The sequence below is a fragment of the Peromyscus leucopus genome, chromosome 7 (assembly GCF_004664715.2).
Source record: "Peromyscus leucopus breed LL Stock chromosome 7, UCI_PerLeu_2.1, whole genome shotgun sequence".
NCBI classification, from domain to species: Eukaryota; Metazoa; Chordata; class Mammalia; order Rodentia; family Cricetidae; genus Peromyscus; species Peromyscus leucopus.
This window is the reverse complement of record NC_051069.1, coordinates 24,499,605-24,516,488: the sequence shown is the minus strand read 5'-3', so window position 1 is coordinate 24,516,488 and position 16,884 is coordinate 24,499,605. Positions and strand designations below refer to the sequence as shown.

Here is a 16,884-nt window from a genome sequence, read left to right as displayed (position 1 = left end):
GAAAGGGGTTCTTTCTTGCCACACAGTATAATGGCCGCAGTGCTTAAGGAGATTATCACTTGGTGCCATTTCGGCCACCCCGATTCTTCAGCAGGGGAAGTATACCTTATCACCCCAGGAATACAGCTTGCAGGATAATCACTCCTCGGACAGAGCCACCAGTGAAAGGCCCCAGGAGTAGCCGCCTCTGCGAGGCACACATGCTGACAGGTTTTTGAGCTGGAGTTACGTTTAAACCAATTTGCGCTGTAGTTCATGTCACAGAAATGACTTCACAGCATCAGGAATCCCCTAAGAAACCCAAAGGGCCAGCATTATCCATAGAACTCCTTGTTTTTTAAGCAGAGTGAAAAGTGATGAACTAACATCAAGCCATCATGTCTTTATGCAGACGCGCATCAGGCCAGGGCTGCCAATCATTCCACTGGGTGTAACACAGGCTTTATTTCAGGATGGCAGGGTTCTATTAATCAATGAAGATGCAGAACAAGACTTAGTCAGGAAGGCGGCCATTAGTGTGACAAAGACTTAATGCCGGGAAGGTTTTATCTTTGCTTTTAACTTAACGTTATGGTTCAAATAGTTAAAACTGATGAGGACATCGGACGGTCACTGTGGGTGGGGAAACCCTGCTTGAATCAGCAGTGTCTGGTTCCTGGCGCCGTGGCACCTACTCTGGTGTTAGAATCTGTAGTGTTTCTGAGGATAAAGTAACAGCAAAGAGCATGTTGCAAATTTTAGGTGGAAACACTAAGCCTCCCTCAGCAGTACTAGGAAGCTATCGTTAAGGGCACGTACTGTGTCACAGGCACAGAGCTTGGCCCTCTAACCACAGCATTCAGCTTCATTCTAGCAACCTTTTGAGTTGGGTATCATTAATCTTCCTTTACAGACCCTGAAATTGAGGTTCCAGTAAGTGAACTTGCCAGTATAGCAGGACCTTGAATTCGAATCCCGAGTTTGAGACAGAAGCCCTATTTTTAACTATACTACCTAATCTCGTCTTCCAAAACATGGATGTTGGCATATGCCATCTCAGAGAACAGAAATAACGCAGGTCACATACAGCTGTGGAAATAAGTTTTCATCTAGTCCAGTGGTTCTCAACCTTCCTGACGCTGCCATCCTTTAATACAGGTCCTCATGGTGTGGTGACCCACAACCAAAAAATTATTCCAGTTGCTACTTCATAACTGTCATTTTGCTAGCTGTGGATCATAATGTAAATATCTGATATGCCACCCCTGCGAAAGGGTCGTTCAACCCCAAAAGGGGTCATGACCCATGAGTTGAGAACCATTGATTGAGTCAAATTTTGCATGTGTGTCTATGTACAGCAGTCTCGGAGTCCAGAAAGGGTCCTCTGGAGTTGGACCAACTGGTAGCTGTGGGCGACCCAACAGGGATGCTGGAGACCAAACTCAGATCCTCTGCTAGAGCTGTGCACACTGGACATTGCTGAGCCACGTCTCCACCCCCTTTATCTACTCAGACATTTTTTTACATTTATTTTTATATGTATGAGTGTTTGCCTGAACACGTATCTGTGTATCATACACATGTTGTACTCATAGGGGCCAGAAGAGGATGTCAGATTCCCTGAGACCGGAGATAGAAAGGGTCGTGAGCCACCATATGGGTGCTGGGAATCAAGCCAGGTCCTCGACAAGAGCAGCCAGTGCTCTTAACCATCGATCGATCCACCTCTCCAGCTCCTCACACTTTCTTTAGCTATGCGAACCTGAGGCTGAATGTGTTCATTTGGCAGAAGTTGGCACCAAAGTCTCCGTTTGTCTCGCCAAGGATGTCTAGGAAATACAACTCGGCACAGGTTGAAGTGTTTCCCAGATGGAGACATCAGAATCACTCAAATCCACAGCCTAGCGCTCTGCACGGGTAACTAGCACACATTAGGACCACACCACTCTGCTAATGCAAGAACTGTACAACTGAATAATGATGTAACTTGAGACCATCATAAAAGTCTCTCTTTCGGGTGGTTCTCGATGAGAGGCAGGCCACTCCCAGGCCTTTCCCTAGTCTAATAGCCTTTAGGAACTGTTTGTCAGAATGAGGTGCCCAAAGAAACTAGGCCAGTTCTACAGATGACTCTACTTCCCCCACTGGCAAGAGTCACTTCAGTCCTGTGGTTTTGACAAGCTAAATGGGGGAGTTAACATATGCATACTGAAATCCCTCCTTGGCTACTGACCTAAGGCCACAAGCTCGCTTTGGCCTATAAACCCAACACAGTGACTATCTTGTACATATTTTCTAGCCAATAAAGCCTCAGGACTGCTTACAGAACCCTGTGTGCTTACCTGGATTTCTTAACGCGCTGGAGAGTAGTCCATCCCAGAGCTGTTAACTGGATAATGACGGGCCCAAATCCTCTTACAACCCAACTCCTCACCCTACTCTTGATGTGCAAAGCAACAGAGTCCGTTCACTTCCTGTTTGAAACACACACCTTAATCCAGCTGCATTTTGAGATTTAAGCCTTAGCCACACTACTTGAAGGAACAACCTTCCCTGACGACGGAATTACTAAAGAACAGATGGTACGGAAAGGGTTGCATTTCAATAGAACTAGCTTTATTTATTATTTATTTTTCAAACAAAAGGAATGGCCTATAAGCAAATGCGGATATGGACTGAGGGGGTGGGAGTGGCCTGAAGCTTAGAGTTGTTGCTGTGTCCTACCAGAAACAGCAGGTTAGAAGAAATAGTGAGGTCTTGTCTGCTTAAGGAGTCTGGAGATGCAAAGGTAAGTGGAATTTTTTTTTTTCTTTAGAAAAGGCATTCTGCCGAGTCACCAGCAGGAGAGAGACACTAAAGTGGCTTCTGACGAACTAGGCGGGCTGTGCAGCTTAAGAACTGGCATCAACTCACAGTCTTCTCATTTTCCCCATTTTCTATAATTTTCCTCTTCTTCTCGTCTGTCTTTTTCTTGAAGATGTTATTTCGGTAAAACTGAAGCTCTTTGATGCTTTCACTAATGTCATCGAGTGCCCTACAAGCAAACACACCACACTGAAAAAAAAAATGTCCCAAACACTGGAGATGAAAACCGTGACTTCTTACAAGCGACCTGGGAACGCGCATTAGTTAGTGTGAGCGCCACAGCTGGTACGGAAAGAAGTGGCATACCTCAGTGGTCCTAAGTCACCCGTGCTGGTGTTCGCTTTATTTTATGTTTTAAATGCAGGAGATTAGAAAATCCCCTTTGTTTCAGAGGACTCGGATGTGTTTGGGGTGGAGGGGATCTCAGGTTCAAATGACTTTAGGAAGAAGCGAGGTTAATCATTTCCTTCCTGAGGTTCTCTCTAAAACATTGTCTAATTTAATATGTACATGAATTCCTAAGAAGAACCTGTACTACACATACTATATTTCTACAATGTAACCAACACATTCATGGGATACTTACCAGCAGCCCAAGAACCAGCGCTTGGGAAACACTGTGTAATACTCAGGGATGTCCCTGAACAGAACATACCTACATACTCCCCGCAGCTCATGTCTCCATCATCCTAATGAACGCCAATCATCAGATGAGACCGTACCTAGCCATAAAGGAGGCTCTGCCTCCTTTCTGTGGTAATGTGTGCTATGATCAGAGGCAGCTTGCCTCCACCTAACAGCTTTTCTTCTCTGACATGCTGTTTCTCAGCTGTTGGAGCCTGAGAAATCAGGTAACCAAGATTATTAAAATTGTATGCAAGTAAATCAACACACTGTGGTGGGCCAAGGGCCTCTTCCAGAGTATTCATTGCCGGAGTTTTAAGACCTTCATTTCTGTGGCAAAGGTAATAATTCATTTTTCCTAAATCATATAGGAGTGGTAGAGGACTGAAACTCTATAAAATAGAGCCTCCCGCCCGCAGCTGAAGAGCTATTGGCAAGCAATGGCTGCTGGGGTGAGGGTCACTTTTCTTCGTGGCAGGTGACCCCACATGTGTGAGCAGGCAGCACTAACTGGACTCAGTTATACAAAAGAGAAAAGGAAAATGGGTATGCTGGTGTGCACTGCTAATCCCAGCACTCGGGAGGCTGAGGCAAGCAGATCTCTGTGAGTGTAAGGCTAGCCTGGGCTAAACAGCAAATGCCTGGACAGCCAGGGCTACACAGAGAGCCCTTGTCTCAATCCAATACACACACACAAGAAAAACAAACAAACAAAACCATAAAGGTAGGAAGGGGACATTTCAAGGAGACGGGAAGTGGGGGATGAAGTGATGATGGGAAGGGTGGGAGTCAGGGGTAGATATGATCGAGATTCATTGTAAATATGCATGATACTGTCAAAAATAAATTATGAAATATTATTTGGAGATATACAGACATACATATATCCCCTCTGGTTACATAACAACACATAATCACATTTTTTTCACATATGTGTTTGCATTTGTAGGTCAGAGGTCAACCAAGGCCGTCATCCTTAAGGACGCCATCCCACTCTTGAGACAGGGTCTCTTGTTAGCCTGCAGCTCACCAACTAGGCTAGAGTGGCAGGCCATGGAACCCTATGCGGCCTTTCTCTGCCGCCTCAGCGCTGAGAACAGAGCGTGCACCACCCAGCATTTCACATGGATTCTGGAGGTGGGACCTAGGTCTTTGTGCTTATGGTGGTGAGCTAGGTGCTTTACCAACTGAAGTATCTCCCCAGCCCCAACAATGCATAATCCCTCATCACAACATTGAACTCGAAAAGAGACCAAAATCTCAAAGTATTGTTAGACCCTGTTGTATGGCAAAGCTGGACCCAAACTTGGCAAAAGTTTACATACAGTTGTGAGCTATGCATCTTGTGGGAATAGCCACTTTTTTTTTTTTTTTTTTTTTTTTTTTGCAGCAATGTCTATTGCATTATGGGGGCCAGTCTTCTTCAAATCCACTTAGGGGACTAATGGTGAACAATGGAGGTGACCATCAGCTTCCTAAACTTGAAAAGGAGCTGGTGAGATGGGTCAGAGGATAAAGACACCTTTGCCAAGCCTCATGACCCAAGTTTAACCCACACGCCCAACTCCTAAGACCTGCCTCTACATCTTCACACATGCACCATGTCCACACATGCATGCGAGTGCCTGCTCGCACGCACACACGTAATATAATAGGGAAATCAATAAAATCTGAAAAAGTCTAAACTCAAAAAATTCTAAACCTCCATTGTTTCTGATAAAATATCTTAGACCTGAATTGGTACACTATCATTTGGGGACGCCCCCTGTGGACACAATAGAAGGCCATTCTAGCTCAGGGACCGGTCTTTCTGTGATGCCTGGAACTGTACACTACAGAGTATCTCAATTAAGTAAATCAGTAAACCAAATGCTTCCCTTAACCAGCTTTTCTTTCTAAATGGCTTCAAAATTGAAAAGAAACAGTGTGTGCCTGAAGTTGCCAGCAAAGACACACCAAAAAGCAAAAGTATCCAGGCAGGACAACTGCTTGATACAAAAGTTTACAGTGTCCTAACTTCTTTTTTTTTTCCCCTGTTTTTCAAGACAGGGTTTCTCTGTGTAGCTTTGCGCCTTTCCTGGAACTCGCTTTGGAGACCAGGCTGGCCTCGAACTCACAGAGATCCGCCTGCCTCTGCCTCCTGAGTGCTGGATTTAAGGCGTACGCCACCACCACCCGGCTACAGTGTCCTAATTTCTGATGGCCACATATCTGCATCCTCTGTGAGAAGAGAGATAACAGTGCTAGTTTCTACAAAGGTCACACAAATTGTTTCATCTTACTTCCAAACCATGTTTTAAGACTGTAACAGACTACATGACTCAAAACAAAACAACCCCACCCCACCCCCCAAAAAAAAGCCAAAGATAGAACCCTGCTGAGAACAGGATGGAGAAACCTAGCCAGAATCCTTGGGGCTCTTAGTGTAGAAAAGTTACCTTTCCACGACTTGATTTTGCCCAGGGAAGAATAGAGAAGAGAGGTTATTATTTAAGAAGTCAGGTTGGGGTTAAGTGTGTGTCAGCCCTCATGGGAAGGTCCCGATCTTACCTGTGAGAAGCGGCCTTCTTCGGTGCAAACTCATAATCCTCTGGATACCAGCGTCTATACACAGTAAAAATTATAAACTCTCAAAGGAAGCCGTCTCAAGCACACTGAGCAATCACCTTCAAGTCATCTATCTACTGGCTTTTGCTTGTTTGAGACAGGGTCTCAGGTAGCACAGGCTGCCCTGGTCCTCCTGGTCCTCCTGGTCCTCCTGCCTCCACCTCCACCTCCAGAGGAGTACAATAACAGGCACCTTGCTGGGAATCGAACCCAGGGCTTCCCACAGACTAAGCAAGGTTCCACCAACTGAGCGACATCCCCCACCTCTTCAGGTCACTAATTAACACTGGAAAAGGCTTTTCCTCTCTTTACCCTAGAAACTCTCTTTAAACAAGTCTGTCAATATAGAGGATTCCTAAGTCTCTAACAGCCCAGCCCTTGCCACGCTTCCTGTCCCACGTATATAACTGCCTGCTGGGCATCTCCACCTAACCCAGCAGGCACTTCTAATGGAATATATAGAAGACCACACATCCTCCACTCCCATCCTCAAATGCAACCCTTCCTTCCTCTTAGTCTCTGCTCTGTCCACCTAAGCTGCTTCAGCCAGGAATGCTGCTAACCCCTTTCTCGAGGGTCTCTTTCTTTGCCCCCTCATCCAGGCACCTAGCATCATGCCTGCTGACCTTGGCGAACGTTTTTTCCCTTCCGAGGACCCCATGGCCAGTTTCCTCCCTTGTTTCTTAGTCCCTGAGAGGATACACGTCTTTCTATCACTTTATCTGCCACCTTCTAAGCGGAATACAATTTGTCCGCATCCTTCCATTAACACTTTCTCAAAGGAGCTGCATCCCTTATTAGATGAAATCAAACATCTTGAGCGGGCCCACAAGCCCTTTATGGTCCAGCCTGGGTCTCACCTTTGCCAATGTCAAGCTTTCCACCTCAGCATTAACAAGTAATCTGTAATTTATTTTAACATGCATCTTTTTTTGTTGTTGTTAAGACAGGGTCTCATGTAGCCCAGGCTGGCTTCCTGATCCTCCTGCCTCCATCTTCCCCAGGGCTGGAGGTACAGGTGTGCACTACTACATCCTGTGTATACAGCGCTGGGGGCTACAAGCCAGAACTTCCTGCATGCTGGGCAAACATTCCACCTGTGCTGCATCCCACCATCCCGGTGCCTATTTTGTCTTGGCTTCCAATTCCCTAGCATCCTCCTATCTCCGCCTGCATTCAGGAATGTTCTCTCCTCATTCAAACTTCTTTCAATCTCACTGAAAAGGCTGTGTGCTAGATAAAGCTTTCTGACTCTCCCTGTTCCTCCAGCACGCCGAGCTCTCCCCGGCCCCCTCATACTCTGCCTGCATCCGCACGCATCACACGAGTCACTAGGTAGTTTATTTTTAGGGTGTTTTTTACACCTCTGTCAACTCACAAGACTGAGCGACTCAAGAGCGTTTCGTGCCCGTGTTCCCAGAGGGGAAGCCAATGCACAGGTTCTCTGGCTTAATGAAATCTATGTGGAAGACTTCTGACATTTCTCCCACGCCTCACCACTCAGAATAAACAAGGACCCGTACAAATGAGACTGGGACGAGGAAGACACACACCCACTCAGCACCCTCGATTCTATTCGATTATTTTCTACAAAGTCTCCATTAAAACATGCTCCATGAGGCAATAGAATGGATCCTAAATACAGCCCTTACCTGCATAGTTCTTTAACAGTGCTCACGTCAATTATCCTATAATGAAGATGTTTCATGAACTGGGGCATGTATTTGTCAAGAAACTTCTTATCTGCATGAACTGAGTTCCCTAGAAAGACACGAAGCATACCGCGTCTGCGCGTTTCTAACAGCGTACAGCATGATATAAACATTCATAGATCATATCTGAAATGGAAGTGAACTTTTTTTTTTCAAACAGTTCCTAAAAACTGATGTCTCCATCAAATCTGAGTACTTCGGATTAGGTTGTAAATATGGGTTCTCCAGCAGGTCACCAGTCTAGCTCACAATAAACTCGTAAGCGGCCTCTCGTGGGCAGAATGACCGTCTAGCCTTCCATCCACTTAAAGAGTTTAAATCTGTTACTTTTCAAGTTCATTCCAGATGTGCAAACTTGTTCCCAGTGTCACAAAATCCACACTACTAACACTAAAAATTTAACTGAATCATATAGTAGATAAACCTTTATTTTACATTCCAATGTTTTTGACAAATCATATCCATATTCATGTTTCCATACAATAATTTATATTATAAACACTGGATTTTAAATGAGAACTCTAAAATGGACATCAGCCGCATCGGCTAAGAAAAAAAAAAAAAAACATTTATACAATATATGCTCTTGTATATAATGCCAAAACTTTTCTTTATATTGAAAGTGTTAAGTTACCATACCAATTTACATACACAAATGCAAACACACCCTCACAGAACATTACCTTCCCTCTGACAATGTCAACCCTTTAAAAATCTTAGCGTAATAGACCTGGTCTCTTTAAAGTCAATGTCTCAGGGATGGAGCAGGGGTAGGGAGAGATAGGTAAATGACTTTAGACTAACCAGCTAGAGAGGAAATAACCAAATAAAATATATATGAGCAGTGACTAAATCTGGGCTCAAAACAGACACTTTAGGGTATTTCAAATGTGGGCAAGGTACCATGGATGTTCTTAAATGATGTTAATGATTTCCAATGCAACAATAATACTGTGTTACATAAGAAAACGTCCTGACTCTTAGGAGCTGCTTGAGGGGGTCTTTAGGAAGGGAAGTATCACAAAGCCTGCAGTTTATTTTCAAATGTCCAAAAGCAGCAAGAAAAATAGAGGGGAAACCAACGTGACAAAGGTTAACGATGACCAAATCCAACTTTTCTGTGCATTTGGAATTGTTTCCATAATAAAAATATGGGGGGAATTTTTGCTGAGTTCGTCTGTGTTTCTCAGATCTCAGATCAAGTTCCAAGCCATTTCACTGATACACAAAAGTGAGACGTGTATTCCAAATCAGGGTGGGTGGAAGGCAAGGATGGTCTCAGCTGGTTTCTCTGGAACTCTGGAACTCTCTGGTTTCTTGAACCATTACTATAGAAGACTATCTACAAGATATACATAGGATTGGATTTTACCTGCAAGTGGACAGAGCCCCGGAGGAGTCTGCTGTCGTACAAAGGACAGAAATTCATACTCTGCCTGCTGCAATGTAATTGTACTCTCCTTCACTGCCTTGGTAAGACCAGACTGCAAGAGAGAATCCCCAGCCCCCACCAGAAACACATGAAGTCAGTTTTCAAACGCATCCGAAATGAAACTTCACTTCTAAAACCGGTAAATATAACCACAGCTGGACCAGTTTTGTGGGGGGTGGGGCTCAAGTTTGAACTGAAACTGCCATCTTTACACCAATTTTCTTTCTTAAAGAATCCAAACCAAATTAAGTTATGTTCCCGATTGTTAATATCACTTCTACACAGTCAGAAAAGATGGCGCTCAGAGTCCAAGGCTAGACCCTCCGGGAAGAGACAGCTACTACCAGGAAAGCAGCAGTCCCCCTTCTCTGTGGGTCGAGGTCTAACCTTATCCACAAGACTGACTTGAGTAACACTTGAAATTCCACAATGCGTTCGCGACAGACTGAATGTAGAAGAGAAAAAAAAAAAAAAAGAGGACATTCAGGAGAAGGTGATCTCGAGAGGTCCCAGAGATGAAAAGTGAACAAGCAAGCAGCTGCCCAGGCTTGCCCAGCCATCTTCTGCTAACCCTTTCATAACACCATCCACCAAGGGCACAGGATTCAGATGTGCGAGCAACAAGCTTGTGACCGATCCCCAAAGCAGCAATCTTGTTATTTGGTAATGTTACCTTCCCATGATGCTCCTTGCACCAATCTGACATGCTGTCCAGCAACTCATCCGGCTGTTTGATAATCAGGTTGGGACCCTGTGGGTGGGAAAGGCCATTAGTCATCAAGGAAATCAAAAGAAGCTGGGCATGGTGCATACAGCTTTAATCACTGCACTTGGGAGGCTGAAATGGATGCCGATCTCCTTGATTTTGAGGCCAGCTGGGTCTGCAAGGTCAGTTCTAAGCCAGCCAGAGCTATGTAAGCATCAACAGAAATAACTCTACTTTCAAACTGTGTTTATTTATGTGTGTATTTAGGGAGAGGGGCGTATATGCACAAGCATGTGAGGTCAGAGGCCAGCCTTGGGTGCTGTTCCTCATGAGCCATCCACCTAGGGACCTAAGGCTTGCCAAAGAGTAGGCTAGCTAGCAAGTCCCCAAAGAGCCACCTATTTCCACCTCCCTGCAACTGGGATTACAGATGCACACCACCATCTGACACAGGGGTGAAGATCTAACTCCGGGTGGTCTGCGTACACAGTGAGCACTTTACCCACGACTAAGCTATTACTCCAACAACATCTTTTCTTTTTGAAATACACGTTGATATCTGCATACTTTGGAGAGGCTAGGACTGAGGAAAGGGATCAAATAAACAACAGCTTGCTATATGTGGACTGCGAATAAAGTTATATTCTGTAGTTTTAGCTTTATATTTAAAAAAATTAATGTTTTTAAAGAAATAACTAATAATATATGAAGAAAAAAAATGGCCCTCAAATTCTCAGTTCCATTCACAAATTTCTTTAAATTAAGAAAACCTTTAAAAATTTAGTTTGGGTTATGTATATGCTTGTGTGCCTGTGTACGTGTGTGCTGGTATCCTTGGAGGCCGGAGGGCACAGCACCCCTGGAGCTGGAGTTACAAGCAGCTGTGAGCTGCCCAACATGGGTGCTGGGAACTGAACTCCGGTCCCTTTTAAGAGCAGTACACTACTTTAACTGCTGAGCTATCTCTCTGGTCCTTAAATTTTATCTGCGCGAGTGCACGCATGCACGCAAGCACTCACGCACGCACACACGCACACATACTCCTAACACACCGTGATTGTGGAAGTCAAAGAACAACTTGTGGGAGTCAGTTCTACCAGTTGGGTTCTGAGATCAAATTCAGGTCATCAGTCTTGGCCTCAAGCCCCTTCACCCACTGAACCAGCTTGCCAGCCCTCCAGTCCAGGTAATAAGAGTCTTTCAGGGAGCCTGACAGGTAGAACTAAGTTTATCATGTTTGTTTCTCCTCAAAAGACAAAGATTATAAGAAAGTCTAGCTTTCCTCATCAGGCCCTAACAGAATGCAAGAAATTACAGGCAACTGATGTAAACTCTCTGCAGAAGACTATCTACTACTTAATGCAAGCAATTATGACTAGTAAAGTGGTAAAGAGAGATTTCAGTCACTGAAAGGAATTCAAGTTTAATCAGCACAGCTTATACCCTTTTAAAAAATTATATTGTTTATTTGTATGCAAGAATGTAAGTGCAACACATTCATCTCTTTGTCTCTCTCTGTCTGCATGTGGGGGGAAGGTGTGTGTGTGTGCGCGCATGCGTGTGTGTAAGTCGGAAGACAAGAGTTGGTCCTCTCCTTCCACCATGTGGCTCCTAAGGATTGAACTCCGGTCGTCAGAATTGGCAGCAAGCAAGGGCCCCACTGAACCCCTATAGCTTAAACTCAACAGCTAGTCTAGAACTGTTCTAAAATAGGCCTGCCATCTAAAACTGAATTGTAACCAAATACAGAAACAGATGTTGACAATCTCGGTAGAGAAATAAAAAAAAAAATGTTTAAAAAAACTGGGGAACAGAAAAGATATACTGTAAATCTACTGACCTCTTCTAGACTGCTCCTTGGCAAACTAAGGCATCCAAATTAGGTTTGCAAAACAGGATGCTTCTACCAGCAAAAACAAAACAAAACAAAAACAAAACAAACAAAAAAAGTTCCTCAGACCCTTGCATGAGAATAAAACATACTTTCCACAGAACTGACATCCCTTAAGTGTTTTCTTTACCCAACTGACTTAAGCCTTCGAACAAATCCCCCATTCACGAGCAACTGTATGGACGCACACCCAAAGTTCCCCTGGGTACATATCAACCAACTGATCCATTAAAACTGTATTTTGGGTCGTCAAGAGACTAAAAGAAAAATACTTCTTTGGCCAAGGGTAAGCAGAGCTGGTAAAATAAAGACACTTGACTGTTTATTGCCAGTAAGTTCCAAGTCAGAAAAATAAGCAAGCAAACCTAAAGCTCGGTGCTTGATTTATTTATTTATTTAAAGAAGTTGTTATAAGAAATAATCTCTAGTTCTCTTCCAGATAAGTCTGATGCCACCACAAGACAGGGATTCATCTCTAAATGTTCTGTGTTGTTCTTTTTTGTTTTTAACTTTTGCTGGTGTTGTCGTTGTTTTGAGACAATCTCACTGTGTAGCCTTGGCTGACCTGGAACTCACTCTGTAGACCAGCCTGACCTCAAGCTCACAGAGATTGGCCTGCTTCTGCCTTCCAAAGTGCCGAGAGTAAAGGTGTGTGATATCATGCCCAGCTGAAAATGCCCAATCTCCTCTGCCTACCCAGGGAATAAAAAGAAGTCCTAACTATAGGCTTAGGAGATGTCTACAGCTCCTGTGTTTATCAAGTCTACCCTCTTAGAACTCGTTACTAACAAGACTCCCCTTTGCACCGCATCCCTACGGGATTTGCTGTTGTTTTGTTTGTTGCTAATTTTATTCCTATATGTATGTGTCTGGTGGGGGTACCCATGGAGGCCAGAAGAGGGCCATCAAATCCTTTAGAGTTGGAGATCTGGGTGCTTGTGAGACACCTGATAGAGGTAGGTACTGGGATGCAAACTCTTCATGATTGAGTAGTACATGTTTTAACTACTGAGCTACCTCTCCAGCCCCACTATGTAGCCTTGGCTGGCCTGGAACCAGCCATACAGACTAGGCTGGTCTCAACTCACAGAGATCCACCTGCCATTGCCTCCCAAGTGCTGGAATTAAAGGTGTGAACCACTATGCCTAGCCTGCTTTGTTTTTTAATTACTTCAAATATTGAGGGCCATATCATGATCAGGGATTTCATCTATGAATCAAAGATACCACAAGCTTTTAAAATGCTTCACGAGTGGCTAAAATACAAATGCCAACAGGTGTGTTTTACTTGCTTTGCTAAATGTTTCAGTTAAAAGCAGCATGATCAAAATTTTTATTACAGCTAAGAGAACACAGTCTAGAAGAGTATCAGTCAACGGTCTAGGACCCTAACACAGACGTGCAGGAAGCACACATCCAGCTGAAAAGGCAATCAGCCATCTGGAACAATAGGTATTGTCTGTGAGGATTCAACCAACTCAGACCGACCCTCATCTGTCTGTAAGGAATGTAAATGGATTTTTTTTCTTATCATTCCCAGTATAAAAAATACTTACATGCACTGACATTGCATTGGGTATTCTACAGGAAGAATTACCACAGGCAATCTAGAGGTGATTCCAAGTACTCACTAGGTAAAGGATGTAGGCACATGAGATTTTGGTCCCTACAGAGGACTCCTGGAACTAATCCCCTATGGGGTGGTGAAGAGATAACTATATGTGGAATTAAAGTCAAAGTTATGACATAAAGATGGAAAACTCTGGTAGAGGTCACCACACCTGATAGGACCAAAACTGGCCGGACTACTGGTTAGGAGCACTTCAGACTGCCTGGATCTAGAGGGTCCTTTAACCAGCTTCCCCAATACCTAACCAAGTTCCCCAAATTTCTGTAGCCCAATATCTTCAGGTGTAAAATAAGCACTTAATAACAGAACCAACTTTATGGTCATAAGAACCAACACATGTAAAGCCGTCAGGACTATTTAGCCCTCAGAAAAACAGCCAGCTTTGTTTCTATAAATTTCAACTGAAAAATCAATTCTGTTCCACCTCATAATTGCTTCTACCTCAATGTTGGTTTGAGTACCAACTCTAACACATCCTAGCATATTGTGGTGGACCTTAACCTACACGGACCTCAATCCACTCAATTTTTCAATCGGAGTGGAAGAAGCCATCTTTAGATTCCCCAATGCCCTTTAAGTGGTATGAATGTATTTACATGGCATCACCTACTTCAGCCAAAATGTTAAGATCAGAGTCAGTTATCAGACAGGCCATCTCAATAATCTGATCCTTCTCAATGTCCAATCCTGTCATCTGCAAAAAATAAAAAATAAAAATAAAAATAAAAAAATTGTAAAAATGAGCATATATATAACACATGAAACCACCTTTTGTAAACCTGTTCTGCCCAGGTTTATATAGATTCCTTTGTTCATACTCGATTACATTCTAGGATACCAGTAATGCTGTTTCTTTCCTGGGAAGTACTCGGGATAATAAGTTCTGAGCGCTCAGAGACTGCAACAGACATTTACTGTGGGCTAGCTAATGCCAAATTCTGTGCCTGTCCTGGGAACGGATGCAAAGTAAACAAGATAAATACAACACTTACAGAAAAGTGAACTCAGTAACATGACCTATCTGAAGTTTATAAAGGCTTCCTATTTGTTCCAACATCTGATCTTTATCATCATCTAGAGTAAAAAGTTAACAACTAAACTCTTGTCATAAGGAAAAAACTGAGGCTCGGGGCAGGCCTAAGTGTAAATGCGTTAAAATTAAAAGGGTACTGTTCCCAGTGCACTTTGAGTAACTTGAATCTTCAACTGGGGCCTCAATTTTCTCTTTTATGGAATGAGGGGTAAGGCTGAGTCATCTCCTGAGTCCCAACTAGTTTAAGCAACCTAGTCTTTTAAGGCTAGGAGGTGGATGCGGGGAGGGGGGCGCACAGAGGCGCTGTCCCCACCCCCACCCTTGATCCTGAGCCCAGGGACACTAGAGGGTTAGGCAAATTCACTTCTGGGTGGAGGTCGAGGCTGCGGAGAGGGAAGACACATGTATGGCTCCACCCAGATGGAAAGAAACCCCACAGTCCAACACAGTCCCGGAACCACGCAGAACTCCTGGCTCGGGCTCCCGGGGCTGTGCTCACCTGCCGCACCTGACACCCGAACCCCCGCCGCCTCCCAGAACAGGTGGGTCCTTCGGTCCCGGGCTCGCCTCCCCGCACCCCCAGCCGGACTCTCACCTCCAGGTCCACCCAGACCATCCGCTGAGCCATGCTCTCCCCTGCCGCCATGGCTGCGCCACCTTCGCTGACACCTCGCGCCCCGAACTGCCCGTGCCTGCCACCCACGCCCCGCAACAGCCTGGAGCCCAGGGATACGCCTAGCATCACCCGGCACGAGCCGCCACGGCCCCAGCCCCGCCGGCCCAGCGCGCGCAGGCGCCACAGTCGCTAAACGTCGCAAACCCACTGGGAGGTGCCGGGAGAAGACTACAAGCCCCAATGTGCCGCGCGCCGACTCGCCCTCCACAGCCACGCTTGGCTGCCGAAAGGGCTGGTGGGAGCGGGAGTCCTTGGTCCAGCCGCCAGCTCCCCCTCCCCCGCCACGTGTTTTCCGATGTTACGGGACTGGCTTGTATTCCATTGCTAAAGTTTGTCTGTTTCCAGGAGGTATCACTCCTGAGTTTTTATTAGTTCTGAGCAGCGGACTTGAAAAGGTTTTACTCCGAAAAAGAATCTGATTGTCTAAGAATTTTTTTAAAATGTATCTTTCCCTTACTAATAACCCCCTCTTTTTTTTTTTTACCTGCCCCTCCCTTCCACGTATTGAGTATATTTCTTATTTACTTGGAATCCGAGAATGACGTGCTATTTTGAGCTACAAGGCCAAATCCGCCATCATCGTTTAGAAGTCCTTAAATGGGCTCTTGTCTGAAAGATGACTTCGCACATATCAGGTGTTCCATAAATGTTCCTTTTCCGTCCTTGGTAGAAGCCTTGTCTCATATTCCAGGTTGCCGGAACGTGTGGGCTGTGTTTTGGTTGTTAGATCTTATACTACTTTACCTTTAAAACTTTTCAAAGTTAAATCATGTCCTTGTATAATTTTTGCAGCCTACTAAAGCGAACCGAAATAGTTCTGCCTGTTCTGTCGTCCATTCTGATTCTGTCATCCATTCTGGTTTTGATCAAAGGGTCCTTAATCTCCCACTAAATAGCTGCGGTTTTCATCACCGCCTCTGGAAGGGGCCTCTGTGGGGATCGCTTACATTTTAGCTTAGTAGCAAACACCTCTGCAAAGGGTAGTTTTATCACATACGTGCTCAGTCTTGAATCACATACTCCTGTGTCTTTTTCTGAGAGCCGTGTTGCCATTAATTACAGAGCTTGTGGTTGGTAGCACAGTAATTCCTACCCGGTGAGCTGGTTTTGTGAGACAAACATTGTTGCCCAATCAGAGCTTTAGGGATGCTGCAACCTACTAGTGGATTTCAGCTACTTAACCGGCCAAGCTTGACCAGAGAAACGGAAAGATATGGAAACGTGTGACAATATATGTTCAACTTTACCGCAGAATAGATACGTATATTATAACAGCATTGCCTAATGAATCATACTGTTTTTAGTTTGTAATCACTTTCGGCCCTAATCATTGGAAGGAGAACTCCACTGGCATAATAGAAACTTGGTTTGTTTGTTTGTTGTTTTTGTTTGTTTCTTTTGTTTTGTTGAGACAGAGACTCACTACAGAACTCTAGGTGGCCTGGAACTCTGCCTCCCAAGTGCTAGTATTAAAGATGTGCACCAGCAGGGTGCACATATAGAAACTTCTATCAGCTGGGCTTATTATCACCCTGAAGTACTATTTCTTTATATTTTGAAAGAATACCTTCTGTTTTCCACATCTTTAGGGAGGAAAAATAGCCCAAAAGTTAAAAGTACTTGCTGCTCGTGCGGAGGAAGTAACCCCAGCTCTGTGAGATGTGTTGTCCTCTTCAGGCCTTCATGGGGCACCAGTAAACACACAGAGAGAGAGAGAGAGAGAGAGAGA

The 16,884-nt window shown here is 44.5% G+C and overlaps 1 protein-coding gene across 3 annotated transcripts; it reads right to left on the bottom strand.

The window, feature by feature from the left end:
• Positions 1–2,573: 2,573 nt before the first annotated feature.
• Positions 2,574–15,309, bottom strand: Rexo2 (RNA exonuclease 2). Of its 3 annotated transcripts, XM_028864844.2 has the most exons (7): positions 15,075–15,301; positions 14,057–14,140; positions 9,893–9,970; positions 9,160–9,271; positions 7,728–7,836; positions 6,019–6,072; positions 2,574–3,013 (listed from the first exon to the last, which is right to left on the bottom strand). In XM_028864844.2, the coding sequence occupies exons 1-7, from the start codon at positions 15,219–15,221 to the stop codon at positions 2,884–2,886; spliced, it is 714 nt and encodes a 237-aa protein (XP_028720677.1). In that variant the 5' UTR covers positions 15,222–15,301; the 3' UTR covers positions 2,574–2,883. The 3 variants fall into 3 exon arrangements, 2 of the variants coding, with proteins under 2 accessions (XP_028720677.1, XP_037063414.1); XR_005091958.1 differs by lacking the exon at positions 9,160–9,271 and having other exon boundaries at positions 15,075–15,308; XM_037207519.1 differs by lacking the exons at positions 2,574–3,013; positions 6,019–6,072; positions 7,728–7,836; positions 9,160–9,271 and adding an exon at positions 9,278–9,664 and having other exon boundaries at positions 15,075–15,309.
• Between the last annotated feature and the right edge of the window lie 1,575 nt (positions 15,310–16,884).

Coding starts and splice junctions, on each gene's coding strand:
- Rexo2 (XM_028864844.2), bottom strand. CDS start 15,221: ATGCTAGGCGTATCCCTGGGCTCCAGGCTGTTGCGGGGCGTGGGTGGC. Junction 14,141..15,074: donor TGGTCTGGGTGGACCTGGAG/GTGAGAGTCCGG, acceptor TATTTTTTGCAG/ATGACAGGATTGGACATTGA. Junction 3,014..6,018: donor AAGAAGGCCGCTTCTCACAG/GTAAGATCGGGA, acceptor GTTTGCTTGTAG/GGCACTCGATGACATTAGTG.